Source organism: Pleurodeles waltl, chromosome 1_2 (assembly GCF_031143425.1).
Source record: "Pleurodeles waltl isolate 20211129_DDA chromosome 1_2, aPleWal1.hap1.20221129, whole genome shotgun sequence".
NCBI lineage: Eukaryota > Metazoa > Chordata > Amphibia > Caudata > Salamandridae > Pleurodeles > Pleurodeles waltl.
The window spans coordinates 1089472085-1089499931 of NC_090437.1; the positions used below are offsets into that span (position 1 = coordinate 1089472085).

The 27847-nt window shown below is 45.2% G+C and overlaps 1 protein-coding gene across 1 annotated transcript in view; it reads left to right on the forward strand.

Moving 5' to 3' along the window:
* The first annotated feature begins 995 nt into the window (after positions 1–995).
* Positions 996–27847, forward strand: part of ANAPC4 (anaphase promoting complex subunit 4) — a 203620-nt gene continuing 176768 nt past the window's right edge. The window contains exons 1-2 of the mRNA XM_069202153.1: positions 996–1238; positions 22997–23102. Coding sequence (XP_069058254.1) covers positions 1128–1238; positions 22997–23102 — 217 coding nt within the window. The 5' untranslated portion in view covers positions 996–1127. The remainder of the gene's footprint in view (positions 1239–22996; positions 23103–27847) is intronic.

Sequence of the window (27847 nt, forward strand, 5' to 3'; positions counted from 1 at the left end):
CAAATGAGTAAATCTTCACGTTTATTAATACATTTCAATGATTAATTATTAATATTGCATTGTCAAATGTAAGCATTTCACGTCTATAATATATAATATTTAAACTACGCTCTCTCAGGTCTATACTTGGTACTTAATGAAAATCCATTGTACAGTGCAACTCAGTACCCAGCGAGATCCCGCTGCACAGGAAATGAAATGATAAAGTAGTCAAGAAAATATCTGAAAACAGGGAGCCTCATATGTTGTCAGTACTTTACTGGTGCGCTCGAGGAGGGCTAAACACCGGAAAAGGCATAACATATGCATGTCTTTCACAACTGGAATCAATCAATTTTTAAAATGCAAGCCCATTTCACGGGCGTGAGAGATTACAATATGGTCCAGATCGCTTGCGCGCGTTCCACCCTAAAAAAAACATGTTCATAAAGCTGTATTGTGCAGGGTACCACTGCTGCTGCAGCAGCACCCCTTTCTCGACCATTAAGAAAACAAGCACTCGCCACTGATAAGCGAGCCACGGGAACGGCATCCTGCCATGTCTTTATAGAGATCCTGCTTTGCAGCTAGAGACACAGATCCCCATTGTACCTGCCTTCCATTCATGCATTCTTCGCGTGTTAGGACCTTGACGGGTGCGTTTTAAGATTTGAAGTTTTACATCTGAAATTTGTAAAGAAATTCAAGATTTGGCTCGGAAGGAAATAATGACGCTAACTGTCCTGTTTTGGCGGTCAAAAGGGACAAGACAGCGAAATGCTCATAGGGAGAATGTGCTAAATGTATTCTTAAACGAACGCTCCTCAGCCCCGACCCTCTTCAGGTCATCTGTCTCGCCACAATACGTCCCTCTCTTCTTATCTTTACGGTATTTATACCTTCCCTCATCCTCACTCTAAACTCCAATACTCTTCTTTACTGGGTTATTTGGGTTCCTCGGCCCGCCTCTTTGCACTCTACACCAATCATAAACCAAGGTAAAAATGCTGTCACCTGATAGGGCGGGACTAGAGTACCGGGCACACGCGCTTGTTATTCTAGTGGTACGTTTTCGTCACGTGACGTGAGCGTCACTGCTATGCTGCTTCCCGTACCGAAAAGTTGTTGCTAGCTTTGTGGTATGCACCATGCCTGCTTCATTTCGGCAGGTCGGAGAGAAGCAGCTTCCTCATGAGGTCGTCTTTATGGCTTGGTCCCCCAAGCGGGATCTCATCGCTCTGGCCAATAAAGCTGGCGAGGTAAGAGGCAAGTGTTGTGTGCTTTCTCGTGCAGTTGAACGGAATCAAGTATACTGGCGGCCCTCAGCATTTTGATTAGATGCAGCACTGAGGGTAGGATTGCACATTGACTGGTGCACGCTTATTTTAAACCTAGAGGACAGTTACTCTGGCTGGGTTGCTCCAAATAACAGTGTTGTACTAAGTGCATATGTGGACCAAAGGACCAACACAAACTCTAGTAATTTGTAAATGGCCCCAAACTGTAAGTTTGCTCCAATTTCCCAACTAAATGGTCTGCTTTCATCTTGCAATCAGCACTGTTGATTTTATGTCTACAGTCCTGCATAGGATTGTCTCTTCAAACCTTACCAGCAGTATTGTATTGAAGTGTTTATGTAGCGCTTACTACCCTTTTGTAGAGCACCGAGGTGCTGATTTACATGTGTTGCAACCAGGGGCGCAACTAGACTCGCACTGTTGGGGGCCTGGGTGGTAGGGGTGTTGCTTACTGGTCAGTCATTGGATGCGGGGCTAAAACTTCAAGCAATGGGGTGGAGCTATCCTAGGAGCCAATACGAGAAAGTAAAGTGGTAAATTGCACATTATAAACATTTTGATCACACCTGATAACAATAGATACGTTTTAGTGGATTTGACAATGTGGATACTGACAAAGATCTTTAAAAAGAGCTATACGTGATTTGACAGCATGCAGTTCTGATTCCTCACCCTTTGTCATGACTTTTTATTAGGGTCTCCCAGTCCATCCCCTTAATTGCTAATTGGTTTGTCGGTCAACAGATATGACTTTAACCTATAGTTTTTGTTTACTGAATCTACTAATTTTAATAACTTCAAATTACACAAAACGGATTGTTTCTTCTTGCGATGCCCTCATCATCCGGTCCTTCAGGTATCAAAATTGTTGCATATGGCTCTCCAGTTGGTGCCTCTATTGTTCAAGTCCTGGGAAAGTACATTTAGCCTGCTCTACACGTAATTGTATCAAATTGTCTTCTTCATCTCCTGTCCGTCGGTACATTGCAGAATGTTCTAGCTAAATAACTTGAACTTAAAGCGGTTCAAGGCTGCATTTCACGATTTCCAGTCCTTTGCAAGGCGTCCGGTTTCTCCATGTTTAGAGTGTGCAAGGCCCAGTGGAACTAGGCCTCCAGTTTAGAGTGTGCAAGGCCCAGTGGAACTAGGCCTCCAGTTTAGCTAACTTAATACACAAAACAGAGGTTACACGTCTCGTTATGACATTATACTACATTTTTCTAATACATTTTCATTATTTTTCTCATTTTTCAGTTGTTTTAGTACACATGGTGATCATACCCCAAGGGCACATTTTTCAAACATGCACATTATTTTTCTACGATTAATTTCTAAATGCATTTTCACATTAGTAACAACATATAAATCATTAATAATTTTCGTAATTAGCATATCTGCTTCAACAACAGCTAAAAACAGTTTCAATAGATTTCAATACAAAAAACACTTTAGAACCAGGTTTCACCACGTTATTGCAACAGTAGTGCTATTTTAGCCAAAGTTCCAAAAATTCCTTCTGTTAAATGACAGTAAGTTCTTGAAATATTTTTTTTTGAATTTCAGAAAGACTGTTGTGCCTGACAGTTGAAAGTTACGGTTTCAATCTGGTAACTGGGGTGTTGTAGCATATTCTTATTAGAGGCTGCAGATGTGTACAGATCTCGAGCTATTGAAAAAGTAGGTTAGCCTACTTGATTTTGGGGTGTCTGACTAGCAAGCCTTGCAGGTCCAGTTACTTGAATAAACTTCTCAACTTAACTGTAATGTGCTTGACCCATAAACTTGTCTCAAATTGTGTTAAGTAGGCAAATATTTTATTTTATTTAACAAGTTACCTTTTCTTCATTATCACACGGGCAAGCAACTTCAAATATGAGTTCATCATGTCTCCAGTACAAAAACACACTTAGTTTGATTTACTTTTTTTTCCAGGTATAATAAAAATCTAGCCCACATATTAGGGTACGTGTGATCCCTGACTTGCCTCACAGTTCACAAGCAGCAGTATCATCGGAACAAGTGTATTAATGTTTTGCTGTTCATATTTAAATTCTCACTTTTCATAAATATATTACTAAAGCATAATGTGGTAGCGTGCTGTCATTTACAGATATTTGCCACTGAAATGGATACAAACTTTCCCATTGACACACAGTTATACTGTTAAAACTATATAGCTTATAGGAAATATTTATCATTTGCACATCACCAAGTATCTTATTTGTTTTGATCCTATTAAAATCTTTGTTTTTTATCTCACTTCAGAATTACAGGTGTTTTTTTGACTATTAACATGCATCTTGAAACATTTGACCAGTTCATTTACAAGCTCTTAAAGTGCCATGTGCCCAGCATGATGGTCACAGTTCACTTTACATAATCCTCTAACATTGCAGCCAGAGAGAAAAAAGTAAACAACAATCTCAGGGATAAAATAAGCAGCAATCTGTAAGAAGTTATAAACTGACATTTGCCCTCTGACATTGAACGCACAGCAAATGCGACAAGATTAAAACAATACTTAAAGTTATCTTTACTGCTCATTCTGTTTCTGAACGAACAGATCTTCTGTTCTGTGCCAGTTTGAGCTCTCTTGCCAGACTGGGCCAGTAGGCCCTACAAATATCTTGTCATGATCAAATCTGACTTGCCGTAGCGACTGGGGGTGTATACCGTATTTATCGGCATATAACACGCACTTTTTCTCCCTGAAAATAGGGGGCAAATGATGTGTGCGTGTTATACGCCGATAAAATTTAATGTTTTTTTTTTCTGAAATTTCCTCTTAAAAAGAGGTGCGTGTTATACGCCGGTGCGTGTTATACGCCGATAAATACGGTATTTGTCAATGTCTGTGTGCACTCTCAGAAGCTGAGCATAGAGGCATTTGCTTTAGGCTGTAGGGTTTTGCCTCTAGTTAGACATAAATTATATATCCAGGCATCGCATAGCTTAGCTATTTCTCAATGTACCCGTAGGTCAGGTGCCAGACATCTCAGCTTTCCCTCGGGTGTCATTGCTCCATCACCATACCCTGTGCTTGATTTCTTCTAAAATTGCTACCCGTCCTGCATTTAGGGCTTGAGGGCACCAACAAAATATGAGTTGAGTTGTTACTTTATAAAGTTGTTCAACAGACACCCTAAGGCTGAACTGACTAACACCATCAGGAAGATATGAAGATAATCAATACAAGAGATTCATATTGAGAGCCTTCTTAAACATAGAATGGTTCCCTATTTCGTATAGGCCAAGAAGATTGTATTTCCAATAGAAGAAGCTACAAAAGAGAAGACATATCCCTCTCCACATCCCACCTACCAAGCCTTTCTAAATCGGGAGACTGATAACAGAAAGAAAGATATAAAATGAAAGAATCAATTAGATTTGGAAGCAAACACATAAGCAGAATGGGCCTTGATTCATAATGGGCTCTCTAGGGAGCAGCGCCACTGGATTCAAGCTAGCCTCGCTGATGAAGGGTGATACCCTGGAACCGGTCCCAGCATGCTTGAATCCTGTCCAGGGAGGACCTGGCTTGGCAGTTCGAGCTGGACTGCTCCAATATGGCAGGGTCAAGACTGATTTGCATATGGCTGGGTCCGAACTGGGGTGACGTGACAAGCAAAATAACAATGGATTAAACCCAGATCTGTGACTGGAGGCGAGTGTTTGAACAGTTTCAACACTCCATCCATCATTTTTATGTTGTGATGTTGTCCGTTTGTTACCTACATGGCACTCTACAAACAGATGGCTCAGTGGGACCACACAGCCCCTGCTGACCTGTGGAGATCTTCGGACACTATTTGTGTACTTCCTATTACATCACAGGCACCCGGCAACGACCTGATGACACAACATAGTCTTGTAGAATGGCTGACCTAGCATTATCAGGGGGGGAGAATATGTGTGGTGGGACATAATACGACAGGGGAACACTTCATATTTTATAACTAGGGAGAAGAGGGCAGATGATCAGAGCTGTCCTGTATCACCTTCATGTTTTGTTACACAATAATGTATCATACCAGAATCCTGCCTGGATGCTCTGTGTACCAGTGTGTTCCTTTTCTATTATGTCATAATTTATAATGTACGTTACACTGAATATCGCTTAAAATTGCAATAAAAAAGACAAATGTCAAAGGTCAGCTAATGTCTTCTTACACATTGCTGCTTATTTTATCCTGGAGATAGGTGTTCACTTTTCTTTCTATGACTGAATTTTGAATATACCATATGGCCGAAAAGCCATACAATGTCAGTTTTGTTTAGTAAGGTGTAACATTCGAGTAGCTTGTAAATAAACAGTACAAATATTTTCAAATATATCAGCAATTAGGAAAGCACTTTTTTGTAATTTAGAAGCTGATGGAAACAAAAAATTTAATTCGATCAAAACAAATCTGAATACTTTAATTGGTGATATGCAAATGATAAAAATGTTCAGAAACCCGATTTCTAAACATTATAGTTTGTGCACTATGTAGCTTTATCAGTAAAACTGCATGTCAGTGGGAAATGTTGTGGCCATTTTAATGGAAAATATGCTGATTGTAAATGTGTGCTACCTCATCATGCTTAAGTAACATAATTATTAAAAATAAGAGTTTTTAGATGAACTGACAAACGTTCATTTTTTTAATTGGTATTCCTGCAATAGAACAACGACAATAAACAGTAAACCGTTACCACAGATAATTAGCACATTACATTCAGACATCAGCAGGACAGGGACAGTAAGTACATGTAGAGACAAAGATAGGCTTAGCTGCTCCAGAACTGGCGACCTAGCTAATCAATAGACTATATCATGAAATGGTTGGGCTCCAAATGTCCTCAAGCCATGACAGTTGCAGTAGTTCCTCAGCATAAGTTTCTAATTGCTCTTTACAGTATGTCATATTCAACAGCAATTGGGCTGACTTCGGTGTCAGTCATTTACTTCAATACATATCCACACCCCTTTTTGCTAGTAGTGTTGTCAGCAGCACAAACTTGCGATGTGCAGACGAAAGTTGATTAATCAGACCCAAAAGACATAGCTGGAGAGTGCAGGGCAATTGCTCCACGATCATCGTCCACAGATCTGACACCACCTTGACCCAGACCTGTTGAATGGGGCAACATTACCATGCTAGGTGAAGGAAATTGGCTGCAGGCGCCCCACAGCGAGTGCAGTTGGGATTGTCTCATAGTCCATATCCTGCAAGTCTGAGGGGTGTAGTACATTTGTTGCAAATATTTAAAATGAATTGTATGTAAATTACAATTTGATGTAAGCAATTCTGTTAATATGCAGAACCTCCAGGCTTCCCATGTCATGGTGGATCTAGAACAGCATTTCACAGATCCAGAGCTAGGGTCAATTCAGTGCAGTTGTCTTGTTGAGTTGCGTCATATAGTCTAGTTATGAGAATTTTCGGCATAGGACTGGTCAACAGGATTTGAAGCACATTGATTATTGGGGGCTCTGTCAAACAAGAGGGGCATACCGCTCTCGGCGCTGCCCACAAAAAATAAGTAAATGCCAGTAGTGGCTTCTGGTGCCCTGTCTGCGGGAGATGAGTCAGCGGGACAAATTGACCTGTGTGGTATGCATCTCTGAAAGTGTTAAGTCCAACTCCTGCCAAGAGGGCTAGTGCATCTGTTTAATGTGACTGAGATGGCCTGATGGTATTGCGGGGAGTGCTGGGGCGTATAAAGGAAGTCTCTTGTCTCGTGTTCCCAACTGCCTCCACAATATGGTGGTACAGTTTATAGTGTTTATTTCCCCTCCTGTTTCCTCCTTATGGTTGTGTGGCAGAAGAGAGTTGAGTGAGAGGGGATGTGCATCATCGGCTTTTACAGCTGCATGTGGTATAAAGGCATGAGGGGCATTCCAGTAGTGCGCAAATTGTGCTTGTGCACGGAGATAATATATGCATAGGTCTGGAATGTCAAATCTGCCTTGGCATATGGGAAGGTCATCATGTCCCATCCAATCCTAGGTTAGTTCCCGGGAAAGGCTAAGGTGATCATATGAGATCTGATGGCCTTGAAAAAATGTTGGGGAAGGACGATGGGTAGGTTAGTGACTAGGTAGAGAAACATGGGAAGCACTATTATATTAAGTGCTACCCTGCCCTCTAGTGAGAGCAGCAGTCCAGACCATCTTGTCACCTGCTTTTCTAGGTTTGACACTGCCCTCCTGTAATTCTCACGAATCACTTGTTCTGGATCTCTGTTAATCCAGATACCTAGCTATTTCACTGGGTCCATAGTCCACTCAGGAGGAAAATCTAGGGTGAAGGGCATCATGCATGGTGTCGGAGGGAGTATAATCAATTTAATCCAATTTCTAGTGAAGCCAGAGTATGGTCTAGATTGCATATACTACTGAAGTATGAATGCTAAATGTGTGTGTGGGTAGCGGACCAATAGCAACATATCATCTGCACAAAGAGAGACACTAATAGTGTGCACATGATGTTGATGAAGCACACATGCTAGAGGCAACCCTGACGCGTGTCCAAACAGATGGTGTCACTGAAGTGTGGCTATTGATGTGTAAGCGAGTCACTGGTGCCTGTTAGACCTGACATGCTTTAGGGTGGTCACCCCTAACTTTTTGCCTGCCTCCCTCCACTTTTTGGACTCTGTTTTTGCTGGCTCTTAGACCCTGCGCACTTTACCACTGCTAACCAGTGCTAAAGTGCAAATGCTCTCTCCATTTAAACATGGTAACTTTGGATCATACCCAATTGGACTATTTAATATACTTATAAGTCCCTAGTAATGTGCACTGTATGTGCCTAGGGCCTGTAGATTAAATGCTACTAGTGGGCCTGCAGCACTGGTTGTGCCACCCATTCAAGTAGCCCCTTTACCTTGTCCCAGGCCTGCCATTGCAAGGCCTGTGTGTGCATTTTCACTGCCCCTTCGACTTGGCATTTAAGAGTACTTGCCAAGCCTCAAGCTCCCCTTTTTATACACATAAGTCACCTCTAATGTGTGCCCTAGGTAACCCCTAGAGCAGGGTGCTGTGTGGGTAAAAGGCAGGACATGTACCTGTGTAGTTACATGTCCTGGTAGTGTAAAACTCCTAAATTCGTTTTTACACTATTGTGAGGCCTGCCCCCTTCATAGGCTAACATTGGGGCTGCCCTCACACATTGTTGAAGTGACAGCTGCTGATCTAAAGGGAGTAGGAAGGTCATATTTAGTATGGCCAGAATGGTAATACAAAATCCTGCTGACTGGTGAAGTTGGATTTAATATTACTATTTTAGAAATGTCACTTTTAGAAAGTGAGCATTTCTCTGCACTTAAATCTTTCTGTGCCTTACAATCCACGTCTGGCTAGGTTTAGTTGACAGCTCCTTGTGCATTCACTCAGACACACCCCAAACACAGGGTACTCCGCCTCACTTGCATACATCTGCATTTTGAATGGGTCTTCCTGCGCTGGGAGGGTGGAGGGCCTGCTCTGACACAAAGGATTGCCACACACCCTACTGGGACCCTGGCAGACAGGATTGAACTGAAAGGGGACCTGGTGCACTTCTAAGCCACTCTTTGAAGTCTCCCCCACTTCCAAGGCACATTTGGGTATAAAACAGGGCCTCTGCCCTACCACCTCAGACACTTGCTGGAGAAGGAACCTGAACCAGAACCTGCATCCTGCATCCTGCCAAGAAGAACTGCCTGGCTGCTCAAAGGACTCGCCTGTCTGCTTTCTACAAAGGACTGCTGTTGGCCTGTTGTCTTGCTGAACTCTTGTCTGGCTGCCAAAGTGCTCTCCAAGGACTTGGATAGAGCTTGCCTCCTGTTCCCTGAAGTCTCAGGACCAAAAAGACTTCTCTTTTTCATTTGGACTCCTCGTGCGCTGAAAAATTAACCGCACAGCTTGCTCTGCGGTGAGAAAATCGCCGCACGTCCACGCCTACGGGGCGACCGGAACTTCGACGCACGGCCTCGCATGGACAACGCCGCCTGGCTTCCAGAGAGGAAATCAACGTGACGCCTGCTGTGAGAAAGAAAATTCCACGCACAGCCTCCCAGAACGACGCACAGCCGGATAACAAGCCGAGGAATCCACGCACAGACCCTGGGACATCTGGTAATCCTGCTAACCATAGAAGGAGTCGGCCCGCGTGCCGGAAAACAACGCACGTCTTCCCCGAGTGAAAAATAACGACGCAAGTCCGTGTGTGAAGGGGCGAAACCAACACACACACCATTTCTCTTCCCGCAGAACGACGCACGTCTTCCCCGAGTGAAAAATAACGACGCAAGTCCGTGTGTGAAGGGGCGAAACCAACACACACACCATTTCTCTTCCCGCAGAACGACGCACGTCTCCCCGCGTGAAAAATAACTACGCAAGTCCGTGTGTGAAGGGGCGAAACCGACGCACACACCATTTTTTCACGCATCTCCTCCTCTGCGGCCCTCTGCGGAGATTTTCCACTCCAAACCAGGTACTTTGTGCTTGAAAGAGACTTTGTTTGCTTTTTAAAGACTTAAGACACTTTATATCACTTTTCAGTGATATTCCTACAAATTCTTATTGCATCTTTTATTGTGTTGATCTACAAATATCCAGATAAAGATTCTATATTTTTCTAAACACTGTGTGGTGTATTTTTGTGGTGCTATATGGTGTTATTGTATGATTTATTGCACAAATACTTTACACATTGCCTTCTAAGTTAAGCCTGACTGCTCGTGCCAAGCTACCAGAGCGTGGGCACAGGATAATTTGGATTGTGTGTGACTTACCCTGACTAGTGAGGGTACTTGCTTGGACAGATGGCAACCTGACTGCCAACCAAAAACCCCATTTCTGACATTGGTGATCAGCGGTGAGGATAGGACTTGTATTTGTGCAGTGACATACATTAGCTAAGTATTTCACTACCTACCCACAGTTGAAGGTCAACTTGATTTTTATCTCCTTTTTGCAAATTCGTTTTTTCTGACAATTTTCAAAAACTAAATCCTCACTCAACATGTCTCTGGCTGGGTCTCAAGTGGGAGATTTGGACCTAGCCCTGTTGGAGACATATACTGTCAAACAGCTAAAAGGGTTCTGCAGGGTGCTGAGAGTACCCACTCAAGGGGCCTCCAAAAAGGAGGACTTTCAAGTGGCGCTGAGGGCCTGGGCAGAAGCCCATTTAGAGGAGGATGAGGAGGAAGAGGAGCCAGAAAATAGCCTCTCAGAGGATTTATTGCCATCAGTGGGTAATGTTACCACTGCAATTATGCCCCCTTCCAGACCAGGGAGCAGTGTCTCTGAGCAAAGCCTGACCGCAGAGGAAAGGAGAGAGGAAAGGGAGTTCCAATTGCAAATGGCAAAACTGAAAATTGATGCCCAACAGGAGGAAAGGAAGGCTGAAAGAGCAGCCAAACAGGTGGAAGCTGAAAAAGCTGAAGCTGCAGCTGAGAGAGCTTTGGCTGAAAAGAAACTATTGTTGGCTCATGAACTGAGTCTCAAGGAGCTGGAGATCAAGGCGAGACAGTCTGAATCCAGCAATAATGGTGGCAGCATACAGACAGGACCTGCTGGAGAAAAGAAGGTTCATATACCCAAAAATGTGCTGCCCAGTTTTGTGGTGGGAGATGACCTAGATAAATGGCTAGCTGCTTATGAAGTTGCACTAAGGGGTCATGAGGTTCCTGAAGGGCAATGGGGTACAGCTATGTGGGGTTATGTGCTGCCATTGGGGAGGGACACACTTCTCACATTGGATCAACCTGATCAAAACACATACCCACTTCAGAAAGCCACTTTACTTGCCAAGTTTGGGCTGACCCCTGAGGGATACCATCAGAGGTTCAGGGACAGCACCAAACAATCCACACAAACATGGGTAGATTTCTTTGACTTTTCCAGTAAGGCAGTGAATGGATGGGTGCGGGGCAACAAAGTAGATGATTATAAAGGGTTATATGACTTGATTCTGAGGGTGCATATGCTCAATACTACTTTTACAGAATTGCGCCAGCACTTGGTAGATAGTAAGCTGACTAATCCTAGGAAGCTTGCTGAGGAGGCGGACCTCTGGGTTAGCACCAGAGTGTCTAAAAAGGTACCTGGGGGGGACACCCACAAAGGTGGTCAGGGTTCCCAACAGAAGAAAGAGTGGGGAGATAAACTTACAGATAAGGACCTCTCAAAAGGCCCCCAAAAGAATTCCCTGGGGGGTGGCAACCATTCCTTTTCCGGATTTGGGAAAAAGCCAGGGACGTATGATAAATCAGGGAAATCCAACCCCAAATGCATGGAGTGCTATCAGTATGGTCACTATAAAGGCGACCCCCAGTGCTCAGAGGGCACCGTCCATGTAGGAAGTTGGCTCTGTATGCACTATTTCAAAGTAAGGAATAGTATGCACAGAGTCCAAGGGTTCCCCTTAGAGGTAAGATAGTGGCAAAAAGAGATAATACTAATGCTCTATTTTGTGGTAGTGTGGTCGAGCAGTAGGCTTATCAAAGGAGTAGTGTTAAGCATTTGTTGTACACACACAGGCAATAAATGAGGAACACACACTCAAAGGCAATTCCAGGACAATAGGTTTTAGTATAGGAAAATATATTTTCTTAGTTTATTTTAAGAACCACAGGTTCAGATTTTACATGTAATACTTCAAATGAAAGGTATTGCAGGTAGGTACTTTAGGAACTTTGAATAATCAAAATAGCATACACAGTTTTCAAATAAATCACATATAGCTATTTTAAAACTAGACACTTAGTGCAATTTTCAACAGTTCCTGGGGGGAGTAAGAGTTAGTTAGTTTTTGCAGGTAAGTAAACCACCTACGGGGTTCAAGTTTGGGTCCAAGGTAGCCCACCGTTGGGGGTTCAGAGCAACCCCAAAGTTACCACACCAGCAGCTCAGGGCCGGTCAGGTGCAGAGGTCAAAGTGGTGCCCAAAACGCATAGGCTTCAATGGAGAAGGGGGTGCCCCGGTTCCAGTCTGCCAGCAGGTAAGTACCCGCGTCTTCGGAGGGCAGACCAGGGGGGTTTTGTAGGGCACCAGGGGGGACACAAGTCAGCACAGAAAGTACACCCTCAGCAGCACGGGGCGGCCGGGTGCAGTGTACAAACACGCGTCGGGTTTCCAATAAGTTTCAATGGGAGACCAAGGGGTCTCTTCAGCGATGCAGGCAAGGGGGGGCTCCTCGGGGTAGCCACCACCTGGGCAAGGGAGAGGGCCTCCTGGGGGTCACTCCTGCACTGGAGTTCCGATCTTTCAGGTCCTGAGGGCTGCAGGTGCAGAGTCTTTACCAGGCGTCGGGATCTGGGAAGCAGGCAGTCGCGGTCATGGGGAGCCTCGGGATTCCCTCTACAGGCGTCGCTGTGGGGGCTCTGGGGGGGCAACTCTGGCTACTCACGGTCTCGCAGTCGCCGGGGAGTCCTCCCTGAAGTGTTGTTTCTCCACAAGTCGAGCCGGGGGCGCGTCGTGTGCAGAGTAGCAAGTCTCATGCTTCCGGCAGGAAACGCAGTTGTTTTAAAGTTGCTCCTTTGAAACAAAGTTGCAGTCTTGGGTGAACAGGGCCACTGTCCTCGGGAGTTTCTTGGTCCTTCTAGAGCAGGGCAGTCCTCTGAGGATTCAGAGGCCGCTGGTCCCTGGGGAAAGCGTCGCTGGAGCAGTGTCTTTAGAAGTGGGGAGACAGGCCAGTAGAGCTGGGGCCAAAGCAGTTGGTGTCTCTGTCTTCTCTGCAGGGTTTTTCAGCTTAGCAGTCCTCTTCTTCTTAGGTTGCAGGAATCTGAGTTCCTAGGTTCAGGGGAGCCTAAATACAGAATTTAGGGGTGTGTTTAGGTCTGGGAGGGCAGTAGCCAATGGCTACTAGCCCTGAGGGTGGCTACACCCTCTTCGTGCCTCCTCCCAAGGGGAGGGGGTCACATTCCTATCCCTATTGGGGGAATCCTCCATCTGCAAGATGGAGGATTTCTAAAAGTCAGTCACCTCAGCTCAGGTTGCCTTAGGGGCTGTCCTGACTGGCCAGTGACTCCTCCTTGTTTTTCTCATTATCTCCTCCGGCCTTGCCGCCAAAAGTGGGGCTGTGGCCGGAGGGGGCAGGCAACTCCACTAGCTGGAATGCCCTGGGGTGCTGTAACAAAGGGGGTGAGCCTTTGAGGCTCACCGCCAGGTGTTACAGTTCCTGCAAGGGGGAGGTGATAAGCATCTCCACCCAATACAGGCTTTGTTACTAGCCACTGAGTGACAAAGGCACTCTCCCCATGTGGCCAGCAACATGTCTCGAGTGTGGCAGGCTGCTAAAACCAGTCAGCCTACACGGGTAGTTGGTTAAGGTCTCAGGGGGCACCTCTAAGGTGCCCTCTGGGGTGTATGTTACAATAAAATGTTCACTGACATCAGTGTGCATTTATTGTGCTGAGAAGTTTGATACCAAACTTCCCAGTTTTCAGTGTAGCCATTATGGTGCTGTGGAGTTCGTGTTTGACAGACTCCCAGACCGTATACTCTTATGGCTACCCTGCACTTACAATGTCTAAGGTTTTGCTTAGACACTGTAGGGGCACAGTGCTCATGCACTAGTGCCCTCACCTATGGTATAGTGCACCCTGCCTAAGGCCTGCTAGAGGGGTGACTTATCTATACTGCATAGGCAGTGTGAGGTTGGCATGGCACCCTGAGAGGAGTGCCATGTCGACTTACTCGTTTTGTCCTCACCAGCACACACAAGCTGGCAAGCAGTGTGTCTGTGCTGAGTGAGGGATCCCCAGGGTGGCATAAGATATGCTGCAGCCCTTAGAGACCTTCCCTGGCATCAAGGCCCTTGGTACCAGGGGTACCAGTGCCAATTGTGAAAACAAAAGTACAGGTTAGGGAAAGAACACCGGTGCTGGGGCCTGGTTAGCAGGCCTCAGCACACTTTCAAATCAAAACTTAGCATCAGCAAAGGCAAAAAGTCAGGGGGTAACCATGCCAAGGAGGAATTTCCTTACAGTCCCCTACCGGACAGACACCTGGGTTGACTAGTGTAGCGCTCGTGGGGGAGATGGACCCAGATAGCTTTGGGAAGCAGGTAGAGATTTCCCTAGTGTCCCTGGGAGAAAGAGAAATGGTGCCCAAAGCCCACATGCCCGAAATACTTCCAAGTACAGGCAGTGGGTCACCATTGATGGGCAAAAGGTGGAGGCTCTGTGTGACACAGGAGCCAGTATGACTACTATCAAGAGTCAGCTGGTGTCAACAGAGCAGATAGTCCCTAATACATTCCACCAGGTCATAGTCGCTGACAATCTTGAGAGTCACCTACCAGTGGCTCTGGTTCCCTTTGAGTTGGGGGGGGGGGGTCTCTGGTACTCTGAAAGTAGCTGTGAGTCCTGCCATGCCTGTAGATTGTCTGTTAGGCAATGATCTTGAGCGTACTACTTGGAAAGAAGTAGAGCTCAGATCTCACCTGGAGATGTTAGGGTTACCTGAGTGGGTCTGCATGACCACACAGTCCATGGCTGCCGGGAAGGGAGTCAAGGGCGTCTGGAGCCTGGAAAGATGGCTCAGACAGCTGCAAAGAGGAAGGGCAAGAGGCACGGTGGTGGAAGAGGCCCCTGAGCCAACTGGGGAGGACATAGCTGACCTGGGTAACCTACCTGAACTTGCTGGCTGGCAAGTAGAGGGGGGGACCAACCAGGGCAGCATTCTGCAAGGCGCAGAAGGAATGCCCCGCCCTTGAGGGTCTGAGGCAACAGGCCACAGCCCAAGCAGCAGGTTACGCCTCTGGCGCTCACCATATTTACTGGGAGAATGATCTCCTTTACAGTGAGCGTAAGGTTCCAGGTCCTGGGACACCCCGTGTGCTGCTGGTCCCCCAGTGTTACCGGAACTTCCTACTGGGCCTGGCTCACGACATCCCCCTGGCAGGACACCTGAGCCAAGACAAGACCTTTAACAGGCTTGACACCCACTTCTATTGGCCCAGAATGAGGACAGCCTCAGATAACTTCTGCAGAGCTTGCCCCACCTGCCAGGCTAGTGGGAAGACAGGGAAATGGCTTAAAGCTCCCCTGCTCCCACTCCCAGTCGTTGGCACCCCTTTTGAAAGGGTGGGCATCGACATTGTTGGATCCTTGGACCCCAAAACTGCTTTGGGCAACAGGTTTATCCTGGTTTTGTTGGACCATGCCACCCGCTATCCAGAGGCAATCCCTCTGAGAACAGTGACTGCTCCGGTGGTGACCAGAGCTCTGTTGGGAATATTTACCCGTGTGGGATTCCCTAAGGAGGTCGTGTCTGACAGGGGCACAAACTTCATGTTTGCATACATGAAGTCCATGTGGGATGAGTGTGGGGTGACCTACCGGTTTATCACCCCTGATCATCCTCAATCCAATGGGCTTGTTGAGAGATTCAACCAGAACCTAAAAGGCATGATTGGTGGCCTGACTGATGCCATGAGGCGTAAGTGGGACGTCCTCTTACCCTGCCTGTTGTTTGCTTACAGAGAGGTGCCCCAGAAAGGGGTGGGGTTCAGCCCCTTTGAGCTTCTCTATGGTCACCCTGTCAGAGGACCCCTAAGCATTGTTAAGGAGGGCTGGGAGAAAACTCCCAAGTCACCTCCCAGGATGTGGTCAACTACATGATGCCTCTCCGCAACCAAACCCAACGCTTCTGGAAGCAGGCCCAGAGTAACCTCGAGGCCAGTCAAGAGGTGATGAAGGAGTGGTATGACCAGAAGGCCACTCTAGTTGAGTTCTCTCCTGGAGACAAAGTTTGGGTGACGGAGCCAGTAGAGCCCAGGGCCCTCCAGGACCGCTGGACTCTGGCCCCTTTGAGATCAAGGAGCGTAAAGGGGAGGCCACTTACCCAGTGGACCTCAAGACCCCTAGGCACCCCCTAAGGGTCCTCCATCACAACCGGCTCAAACCTCACTTTGAGAGGTCTGAGGTCAGTATGCTCCTGGTCACAGATGAGGGCATGGAAGAGGAGAGTGAACCTCTCCCCGACCTCCTCACTGTCAAAGTAGGGGATGGGTCAGTGGGGGGTGTCATTCTCTCTGATTCCCTGTCTCTAACCCAGAGAGGGGACTGCTATGAGCTGTTAGCAGTTCTCCCCCCTGTTCTCCCTTACTCCTGGACTAACCCACCTCTGTGTTCATGACATTGACAAAGGTGACAGTCCCCCTGTGAAGAACAAAATTAACAGCTTTTCGGATAAGGTGAAGGCCAGCATCAAGGAGGAGGTCTCCAAGATGTCCACTTTAGGGGTTATTGAGAAATCCAGTAGTCCCTGGGCCAGCCCTGTGGAATTGGTTCCTAAGGCTACTGCCCCAGGTGCGAAGCCAGAACTCCAGTTCTGTGTGGACTACCGGGGTCTCAACTCAGTCACCCGGACTGATGCTCACCCCATCCCCCGAGCTGATGAGCTCGTTGACAGGCTAGGCGCTGCCAAGTTCCTGAGTACGTTCGATCTTACTTCAGGGTACTGTCAGATCGGCCTGACAGAGGGGGCTAAAGAAAGATCAGCATTTTCCACCCCTGATGGCATCACCCGGAATTGGTAATGGCCATTTGGGCTGAAAAATGCCCCCGCTACCTTCCAACAGTTGGTTAACAGGGTCCTAGCTGGTAAAGATGCCTTCTGTGCAGCTTACCTGGACGACATAGCTGTCTACAGTTCCAGCTGGGAGGAACACCTGCTCCACCTCAAGGAGGTACTTCAGGCTCTGCAACAGGCAGGCCTGACTATCAAGGCTAGTAAGTGCCAGATTGGGCAGGGTTCCGTGGAGTACTTGGGACACCTAGTAGGTGGTGGCAAGGTGCAGCCACTCCAGGCCAAGATTGAGACTATCAAGGCCTGGCAACCACCTAGAACACAGACCGAGGTGAGAGCCTTTTTGGGCCTCACTGGATACTACCGCAGATTCGTCAAGGGTTATGGTAACATTGTATCCCCCTTGACAGAACTCACTTCCAAGAAACAACCTAGGTTGGTGAATTGGACAGAGGCTTGTCAGAAAGCCTTTGATTCTCTGAAGGAAGCCATGTCCACGGCCCCCGTGCTCAAGGCCCCTGACTACTCCCAGGAATTTATTGTGCAGACAGATGCTTCAGAGCATGGCATAGGGGCTGTTCTAGCACAGCTAAATGAGGAGGGCTCAGACCAACCAGTAGTCTTTATTAGCAGAAGACTATTACCACGGGAACAAAGGTGGAGTGCTATTGAGAGAGAAGCATTTGCTGTGGTCTGGGCACTGAAGAAGCTAAGACCCTACCTGTTTGGGACTCACTTCCAGGTTCAGACAGACCACAGGCCCCTCAGGTGGCTCATGCAGATGAGGGGTGAGAATCCAAAACTCTTGAGGTGGTCCATTTCCCTACAGGGGATGGACTTTACGGTGGAGCATCGCCCAGGGGTTGACCACGCCAACACTGATGGTATCTCCAGATACTTCCGCCTTAGCGATGAGAGCTCCCAGGAGGTCGGGTAGCTCTCCCCACTTTCAGCTGGGGGGGACACATGTTAGACCCGACATGCTTTAGGGTGGTCACCCCTAACTTTTTGCCTGCCTCCCTCCACTTTTTGGACTCTGTTTTTGCTGGCTCTTAGACTCTGCGCACTTTACCACTGCTAACCAGTGCTAAAGTGCATATGCTCTCTCCCTTTAAACCTGGTAACTTTGGACCATACCCAATTGGACTATTTAATATACTTATAAGTCCCTAGTAATGTGCACTGTATGTGCCTAGGGCCTGTAGATTAAATGCTACTAGTGGGCCTGCAGCACTGGTTGTGCCACCCACTCAAGTAGCCCCTTTACCTTGTCCCAGGCCTGCAGTTTCACTGCCACTTCGACTTGGCATTTAAAAGTACTTGCCAAGCCTCGAGCTCCCCTTTTTCTACACAAGTCACCTCTAATGTGTGCCGTAGGTAACCCCTAGAGCAGGGTGCTGTGTGGGTAAAAGGCAGGACATGTACCTGTGTAGTTACATGTCCTGGTAGTGTAAAACTCCTAACTTCGTTTTTACACTACTGTGAGGCCTGCTCCCTTCATAGGCTAACATTGGGGCTGCCCTCACACATTGTTGAAGTGGCAGCTGCTGATCTGAAGGGAGTAGGAAGATCATATTTAGTATGGCCAGAATGGTAATACAAAAATCCTGCTGACTGGTGAAGTTGGATTTAATATTACTATTTTAGAAATGCCACTTTTAGAAAGTGAGCATTTCTCTGCACTTAAATCTTTCTGTGCCTTACAATCCACGTCTGGCTAGGTTTAGTTGACAGCGCCTTGTGCATTCACTCAGACACACCCCAAACACAGGGTACTCAGCCTCACTTGCATACATCTGCATTTTGAATGGGTCTTCCTGGGCTGGGAGGGTGGAGGGCCTGCTCTGACACAAAGGACTGCCACACACCCTACTGGGACCCTGGCAGACAAGATTGAACTGAAAGGGGACCTGGTGCACTTCTAAGCCACTCTTTGAAGTCTCCCCCACTTCCAAGGCACATTGGGGTATAAAACAGGGCCTCTGCCCTACCACCTCAGACACTTGCTGGAGAAGAAACCTGAACCAGAACCTGCATCCTGCCAAGAAGAACTGCCTGGCTGTTCAAAGGACTCACCTGTCTGTTTTCTACAAAGGACTGCTGCCTTTCTGTTGGCCTGCTGCCTTGCTGAACTCTTGTCTGGCTGCCAAAGTGCTCTCCAAGGGCTTAGATAGAGCTTGCCTCCTGTTCCCTGAAGTCTCACGACCAAAAAGACTTCTCTTTTTCATTTGGACTCCTCGTGTGCCGAACAATTCGACACACAGCTTGCTCCGCGGTGAAAAAATCGCTGCACGCCGACGCTGCCCGATGCAACGCCTACGGGGTGACCAGAACTTCGACGCACGGGCTCGCATGGACAACGCCACCCGGCTTCCAGAGAGGAAATCGACGCGACTCCTGCTGTGAGAAAGAAAATTCCACGCACAGCCTCCCGGAACGACACGCAGCCGGATAACAAGCCGAGGAATCCACGCACAGACCCTGGGACATCTGGTAATCCTGCGAACCATAGAAGGAGTCGGCCTGCGTGCCGAAAACGACGCACGTCTTCCCCGAGTGAAAAATAGCGACGCAAGTCAATGTGTGTGAAGGGGCGAAACCGACGCACACACCATTTTTCTTCCTGTAGAACAACGCACGTCACCCTGCATGAAAAATAACGACCAAGTCCGTGTGTGAAGGGGCGAAACCGACGCACACACCATTTGGCCACGCATCTCCTCCTCTGCGGCCCTCTGCAGAAACTTTCCACTCCCAACCAGGTACTTTGTGCTTGAAAGAGACTTTGTTTGCTTTTTAAAGACTTAAGACACTTTATATCACTTTTCAGTGATATTCCTACAAATTCTTATTGCATCTTTTATTGTGTTGATCTACAAATATCCAGATAAATATTCTATATTTTTCTAAACACTGTGTGGTGTATTTTTGTGGTGCTATATGGTGTTATTGTATGATTTATTGCACAAATACTTTACACATTGCCTTCTAATGAAGCCTGACTGCTCGTGCCAAGCTACCAGAGGGTGGGCACAGGATAATTTGGATTGTGTGTGATTTACCCTGACTAGAATGAGGGTTCTTGCTTGGACAGAGGGCAACCTGACTGCCAACCAAAAACCCCATTTCTAACAGTGCCGAATACAGTAAGTGCACTTATCTAAGAAATGTCTAAGACATGCCCATGCGGCATAGTAGTGTAAACATATAGGTCCACTCGACATCTAGTAGTACCGCCGCTGCTGTCATACCGGGATCCAGATAATGTAGCATACCAAAGAGGGTGCGTAAGTTATGCGTTATGGATCGCGCATGTATAAAGATGGATTGGTCTGGCAAGACCAGGTTGGGTATCGGAGGGCATAAACTAGTGGCAATTATTTTTGCTAGAATTTTGTTGCCTGTATTAATCAATGAAAATGGCCGGTATGATTCGCAGGCCTCAGGAGGCTTGTCAGGTTTAAGCAATGTGATAATTAGGGTTTTCCGCATTGATGAAGCATCTTATTGCAGTACGCTTCCTCGTGTCGCAGAACTGTCCCTTTGGACAACAGATAGAATGCCTTACTTGCCCTACTAACCTTACAGAGTGAGAAGTAATTGTGGCAACCCAAAAGGCACCACAATCTAGCCCCCCCTCTCTCAAGGAACGGTGGAAAACAGGTCAGTCCTTTTCATACATTATCTCAGTCTTAGATGTACATAACAACAGAAATAAAGACACAATGAAAGTGCACAATATATTTATTGCAACTAACATAGTGTATTATGAAGCATATTAGATGCACATTAGTGGCAATAATTACAAAAATCAGAATAGCAGCTAGAAAACTCTATAACACGAATAGTGCCACCATAATTGAAATCTAGTCGCCTTAGCCTACCTACCCTGTAGTTGTATGCGCAGGAAGGCTATCATTATTATTTATGATCTCTGAGAGAGGGGAGAACCCCCTACCTCTGTTTACGTAGTCAAGTGATCCTCATAGGGAAGTGTAAACCCAGGTTACATGGACTGCATGCCCCCTGAGGGCATCGGTTCCCCAGACTTGTCAGCTCTGCTGGGATCGTCCTCTCTAATAATAAACACTAGAGGACCTAATTTATAACGTTTATAAAGTGAAAAGCTACTGTGCTATGTCTGGAACCCTAGGAACGATTACTGGATGAACAGTAAACAACACCTGCCCACTGAACAGTCTGAGAATGTACAGACAGAATCCCAGGAAAGTGGCTGCACAGCAAGTGACATTATCAGCCAATGCTGAGGAAATGGCCGATTGTGCTGCCTCCGTGTTATGTAAGTCTGAGGTGAGTAATCCTGGTGCTGAAGCACCCATCTACCCGGTGGGAAGAAACTTATACCAAGTATCTTGAAGCAAGCATTCATTGGACAAATTCGAAAATGGGTCTTTATTGGACTCATCAACTGATTTATGTCCATAGGAACAGGAGGTTGCAGAGCAAGGCAGATATCCAGTGCCCATTCAAAGGGACACTAGAGGAATGACAGTTACCAGTCAAAGTCTAGTTTCTGGAATAACAGGGCTCCAAGCTGCTGTATCCTGTTCCTACTGCACTGCTGGATTGTTGGCAGGTCTAGCATTAGTGGACTTTAGCAGGCACATCCATTGCAGAGTTACAAAAATAAGACAAAAATGCTGCAAATGAGGAATAACACTAAGTGAATGCCTCTAAAAACATTGGAAGATAATGAATGAATAAAAACGGTTATAAATCCCAAAATATGCTGGAAGGTACTGCCCAAGCCGAAGCTTATGGTTTTAAAGAAATGTACTATGCTGGCAGTTCTAGATATGTGTTACTAATTTGGGAGGTTTGTAGACAAGCGTGACTGTATTTCGCTAGGTGTCCTTGCGACTTCAAGTTCAGATGTTTCTGTAGCCGAAGTTAATGCTACCTCCTTTTGAAACAATAATGCTTTGAGTCTGCTTAGCTTATTGAAATCTGCCTTCAAAGCTGGAATGGGAGGCCATAACGAATTATGAAGAACCACGTGTGTGAGGGAAAGGGATGTTATTATAACACTTCACTAGTTGGGAAACAAAAACAAAATAGGGGATCCCGGCTTTCATTCCGCAACAGTCCTGATAATTTAAAACCAAATACCTGCCATTGGAATGACAATAATAGTGGGTAAAATTGCAGGAACTGGAGTTCCTTTAAAAAAAAAAAAAAATAGTCCAAATTTAGAACAGATGCATTTCAGGAGCTGTGTATGGTAACATGTTTGCACACAAGTGAGTGACCAACAGAGGAGCCACACTCCTTTCCAGTAGCGAGCACCTCCCAACCTAGCCATTCACAACGATATTCAAAGGGTAGTGACCATATCTTGTGGATAAAGCTCCCTCCCAGGGCCTCATATCTACCACGGGGAAATCTTTCATGGAAGAAGTGGACTGGAATGTTGAAGTAGGGAGCAATATTAGTCCATGTATTAACCAAACTGGAGATGGTGTTTCTGCAGTGGTAAAAGGTAGCATGTCTAACTTCTCGATTTGTAACATTGCGTATGAAGTGTGTTTTTGTTTTTGTTTTAGTTTTTTTTTTTAGCTATGCATTTTGGTTAATGGGTCAGATTAAATTGCAGAAATAAGTGACTTTTTAGTCTGTCAGTTTTCAGTTTTTTGATTTAAGAAGGAAAGATGTGTGTAGTTCTCTCTTATTACTTATCTGCTATTGTTGGTATGTCATGATATATGTGATGTACATTCTGCTATGCTCATGACCTGATAGAGTTCTGATGTTTGGAATTTTCTGTGAAGTCATGAGTCTGTTAGTTTGGAGCTGGGAGATGGCTGAGACAGTAATCAATCCCTGTTTTACACACATTCCTGTCTGTGTCTCAATACCAGAAACTTCACAGTATCCTAAAATTCTTTTCAGTCCGTTAACACTGTAAGATCAATGATCTTGTAGAAAATTGGCATCACAAGTAAAACAGAACTGTGAATTTCCTGCGTAGGAAACGAGGTGTGCAGTTCTTAGTTTTTTTGGGGAATTGTAAACAATATGTATTTTCTGGTAGGCATTACGTCTGAAAGAATATATATTTTTTTGTTGTTTACTACATTTATTGATTTATGTCTACATATTTCATTTCTTGAAATAAGATCCAAACTATGTTTTATGCCACAGATTTGTTCCAAAAATCAGATGTTTTTCATTTAAATCTGATTTCCAGGTTTTGCTTCATCGACTTGCAAACTTTCAGAGAGTGTGGAGTTTACCTCCTAATGAAAATACTGGGAAGGAAGTCACATCACTTGCTTGGAGACCAGATGGCAAAAGTAATGTTTATTTTGTTTTGTTTTTTAAATATGTTTTTTTGTCAATAACAATGGTACTCTGGTTTATGTCTGAGATGGTTTGCAGTCACAATACCTTCTACGGTGTCACAATGCCTCCTGTGATGTGGGCAGAATAAACAGCAAAACATAACAACCAGAGTTAAATACAGATGTAACAAGGGTTAGTAGCATGAACTATTCCTGTAAAATGTTTAGGTTTTGCCTGAGACAGAGCGCATGTATTGTTGCTTGTAAGAGATATTGTATTCAACAAGGGCTTGAAGGCAACCTATTGCTTATCTTTCATTGGCTTCATTGTCAATCTCATTTACTGCCTCCTACTTAACCAGCGCTTGCCAATGTCACTTCCTCTTCTCCTATTGTGGCCTTCTGTAGAGCATGGCCAGGTACCGATTGTGGTCTTTTTTCATTTTTCCCCCATCTTCAATCCTCTTCTCGCTCCATTGCATGTTGCCATTGTCCTTCTATCCCGTGTTTTTTTTCTTTATAGGTAACCACTGTACTGGGGTGCATGTGTTTTGTATCACTTTCTTCTTAGTGTGCTCCCTTTTGGTTTTCTTGTATATTGTTCTGTGTCATTATTTGCATTACATGGCACTTTTATTCCTTACAATATTCCCCAGTAAATCTTCATGTCTATTCACATTTCATTTTATTGGAAACACATGAAGTACTTATATTGTAGTGCTATAAGCGTGATTCCCTTTCGTTGCATTTGTCACATTGCCAGCCCTTGCTGTGTACGCTGGTGCATGCAAGTAATAAAAGTAGTATTATACCGGGAAATTACACTATCGGTGCCATGGTCCGAAGCCACGGTATGAACATTGTGTCATATGCTGATGAGACACAGCTCATCATTTCCCTCACCGAAGACCTGGACTCAGCCAAAAGGAACTTCCATTGAGGAATGGAAGCAGTCACCACCTGGATGAGAGAAAGCTGCCCCAAGCTCAGCTCCGGCAAGACTGAGCTCATGATCTTCGGAAACGCCACCTCAGCGTGGGATGACTCCTGGTGGCCCACATCCCTCGGTGCCCTGCCTGCATCGACTTGAGCACATCTGCAACTTAGGAATCATCCTCGACTCTTCCCTACCATTACCTGTCAGGTAAACCGTTGCCTCCTCCTGCTGGCACACACTCCGCAAACTTTGGAAGGTCTTCAGATGGATCCCAGCAGACTGTCACAGGACAGTCACCCACGCCTTAGTCATTAGCAAGTTCGACTATGGCAACGGCCACTACGACGGCACCTCAACTAGGAACGTCAAAAAGCTACAACTCATCCAGAATGCCACCGCCAGACTCATTCTGGACCCCCCTCGCCGAGAACAAATCTCCCAACACCTGAGGACCCTCCACTGGCTACCTGTCAAGATGCGACTCACCAACAAGCTTCTCACCCACACGTACAAGGCCATACACAACGCAGACCAGCCTACCTGAACCACTGTGTCTCCTTCCATATCCCCGCAAGATTTCTCCGCGCCACCCAGATGGCCCTGGCCACCATCCCTCGCATCCGCAAAACCACAGCTGGAGGACGATCCTTCACCTACATTGCAGCAAAGAGCTGGAACAGCCTCCCCCTGCACCTCAGACAAAGCCCGTCTCTCACAATGTTCAGGAAGAGCCTCAAGACGTGGCTCTTCGAATGAGGCCCCTCCCCCAGCGCCATGAAACCCTCCAGGGTGAGTAGCCGCGCTTTGCAAATATTGATTGATTGATTGAACTCTGAACCCACATTTTAATAAACACGCTGCAGCTTTCCATTGAGCCATGCGCACATGAACTCTAAGAACTGGCCACGAATATCCACCTACATTACAGGACTAACACAAGCAATGCCATAACATTGCTTGTGTTAGTCATCATACTTTCATTTCAATATCTGAATCACTTGTCAAATTCTTTTAGCCTTGTTATAATGTACAGCAAAGCTAAAAGTAAAACAAAAAATTACTATGACGCGGTCAACGCTGGCCGCATCCTTTAAATATAAAAATATATATATATATTTTTTTTTTTAAGTCACAACCATGATGGCTGTGTGCGGACTTGTAACTTCCTAGTATAACATTTCTATTAGTTAATGATATCAGTTCATTTTATTGTAAAAAAAAAAAAAAAAAAAGTCTTTCGTTGTAGTTATGAGCGTCATTCCTGGTTGTTGCACTTGGCACATTATCTTCCCCTTTGCTGCATTTGTATATCTTTTCTTTTTTACAGTGTAAAAGTAATTTTAAACCAGGAAATTACAAGTGTGTACACGTCCATCAAAAATGCTCCAGATTTCAGTAGAGTCCTGCACAAATAAACTCTATTAACTGGACATGAATGTCCACCTCCACTGATACTCCAGGGCGCGCAGAAAACATTTCCCAGCAAAACATTGCTTTTATTAGTCAAGGCACGTTTATTTCTTCCAAGAGTATCAGCCAGCATGTACACCAAACATAGGTAAGCTGCTATTCATAATTCTTCATGAAATATCTTACCCTGGCATAGCTTTGCTAATGCTACATTTACAAATACTAAAGTGCATAGAAGTCATAACCTTTTAGTTAAAATTGTCCTGTTTATTAATGAAGTCTTCAGAAGGCGTGCAGTAAAAATTGTCACACTTAGATGAACTCCCCAATTTATTTCCTAAAAGACTAAGAAGATACACTCCACTGTTGATGCTTCTTTCTAGTTCATACTGTAAATAACAGTCTTTTCAGTTTGACAGCTGGGTGTAACTGTGGCAATTGCCTGCTCTCAAGGAGCACGTGGTGAACAAAGAACCCTTTCCCTTTGTTTCTCCTTTCCCGGTGGCTGTGTCCAGCACATTCTTGGCAGGGGGTACTTTAACTATTAAACTGAGGTCGTCCAGTTTAGAAGGCTCAACACTTCAGCCTCTTTCCCCCACACTCTTCACCCAAAGACAAGCTGTAAAACCATTTTATGGCTTTTCCAATTATATTCCTAATTTCTCCTACTTGACTCACCCCAGCAAACTGCAGTCTCGCTGAAAATATGAAAGATTAATATGTTAACTTTAACATTAGTACTTTAGCGTTCATAGATTAACCTGCTACCCATTCTACTTCTTGTTAGCCCTCTAAGAATTTATTGTAACATTCCATATGGTATCGGTAATGACTACCAGATATAGAGCCAATGATAACCATTTCGATGCTTGGCATGTCTCTGAAAAATCCCATCCCAATGGAACTCGAACTACAGGCAAGTTAGCCATTTTCTCCATGAAGAAAAAAGAAACCTTTCGCTTCCAGCTGAGTTGTCCTGCTGTGTGGTATTTTATTTTATACATATCAATAAGGGGAAAAAATGTCATGAAACTAAAGGTCAGTGTTTGATAATTAACTCTGTACTGGTTAGACACCAATTATTGCGTAAAATATGTTTTTTAGAAGAGCGCTACTCCTTTTTGCAATGTGTTTGAGTTAAAAAAAACATACAGTCAGTAAGTATGGCAAACACGTAGTAGAAAGTAAGTTGACAGTCCTACCATAGGTGAAAAAGTGATGGTGCTTTATCACTCTGGACCAAGACAAAAATAAAACTGCATACTAATACATATGGAAGTAAATAATCTCCTGCCAGCTGAAAATATTAAATCTAAAGTGTGCAATCTATGTATCGGACCTTTATTGTAGCCCTGCATTTCCCCAGTATAGTATAGCCAACATGTTGAAGTAAGCCTCAGCAAGGCCTACTAGTGCAAAGGGTTCACCTTTCTCTGCACAAAGTCCTCAGACCATGTAGGAAGAAGTTGGCACAGGAACTGAAATAAAAGACAAAGTTTATTAACCTCATGAGGTACTACACTTCAAACAGCACACTTAGGTAATGTCAGAAGTAGCACACTGAACTGAGAGAGCATGGTCCTTTTATACCCACGCAGGGGCTAAAAGGAGGTGGTACAATTATAGAAGCAAGACTTGTATACATGTAAGGTCATGTGGAAAATGCACAGTCGACCGGTAGGAGGAGCTAACAGTTTTCAAGGACTAACAGCTGCAGACCTTACTGAGCACGTGCGAAAGTGGGAGATGCTAAATATAACTTGTCACTAGGCAGATTTTCAAGAGTAGTTAACAGAAAGGTAGGACAGAGCACATGGTGAGCACATGGCAGCATGTGGCAGAGAAAATGGCTGCCATGAATACAAAATGGATTCCGTGAAATGTTCACAATAGTTACTAAATACAAGATGTCTTCTGCTAATGCTTAATCTAATCGCTGCCAAACTACAACAAACAGGGATAGATTTGTGTGGCCGGTAATTGGATCTGTTGTTAGTTTGACTCACAAGTTATTGGTGGGTGCTAGGTTTAAGATGACTTTAATGCCTCTACCACAGTGAGCCCCATACATGTAACAAGGTATAAAACTGCTATGAAATTAAAATGTGTTCTGAATCAATATTTTTGAATTTCACAGATGACCTCTTCTTGACACTTTTATTTCATTAATACCTTGGTTGGTAATAACCATTATTGCTTCATTTCACTGTTCTTTTTTGAGTATGAGAACATGCCCAAGACCTCTTAGAGTACCAATGTATGTGTGCGAGTTTTAACCAGTCAAACAATTGAGTTCCAGACCAATAATACTGTTTTATTACTTGTTTAGTGCCATTTCTTAATACAAGGGCTGGGGTGTAGAGCTTCTGATAGGAGCCTGCTGCCAGCACTGCTGATTGTCTGGCCTGCA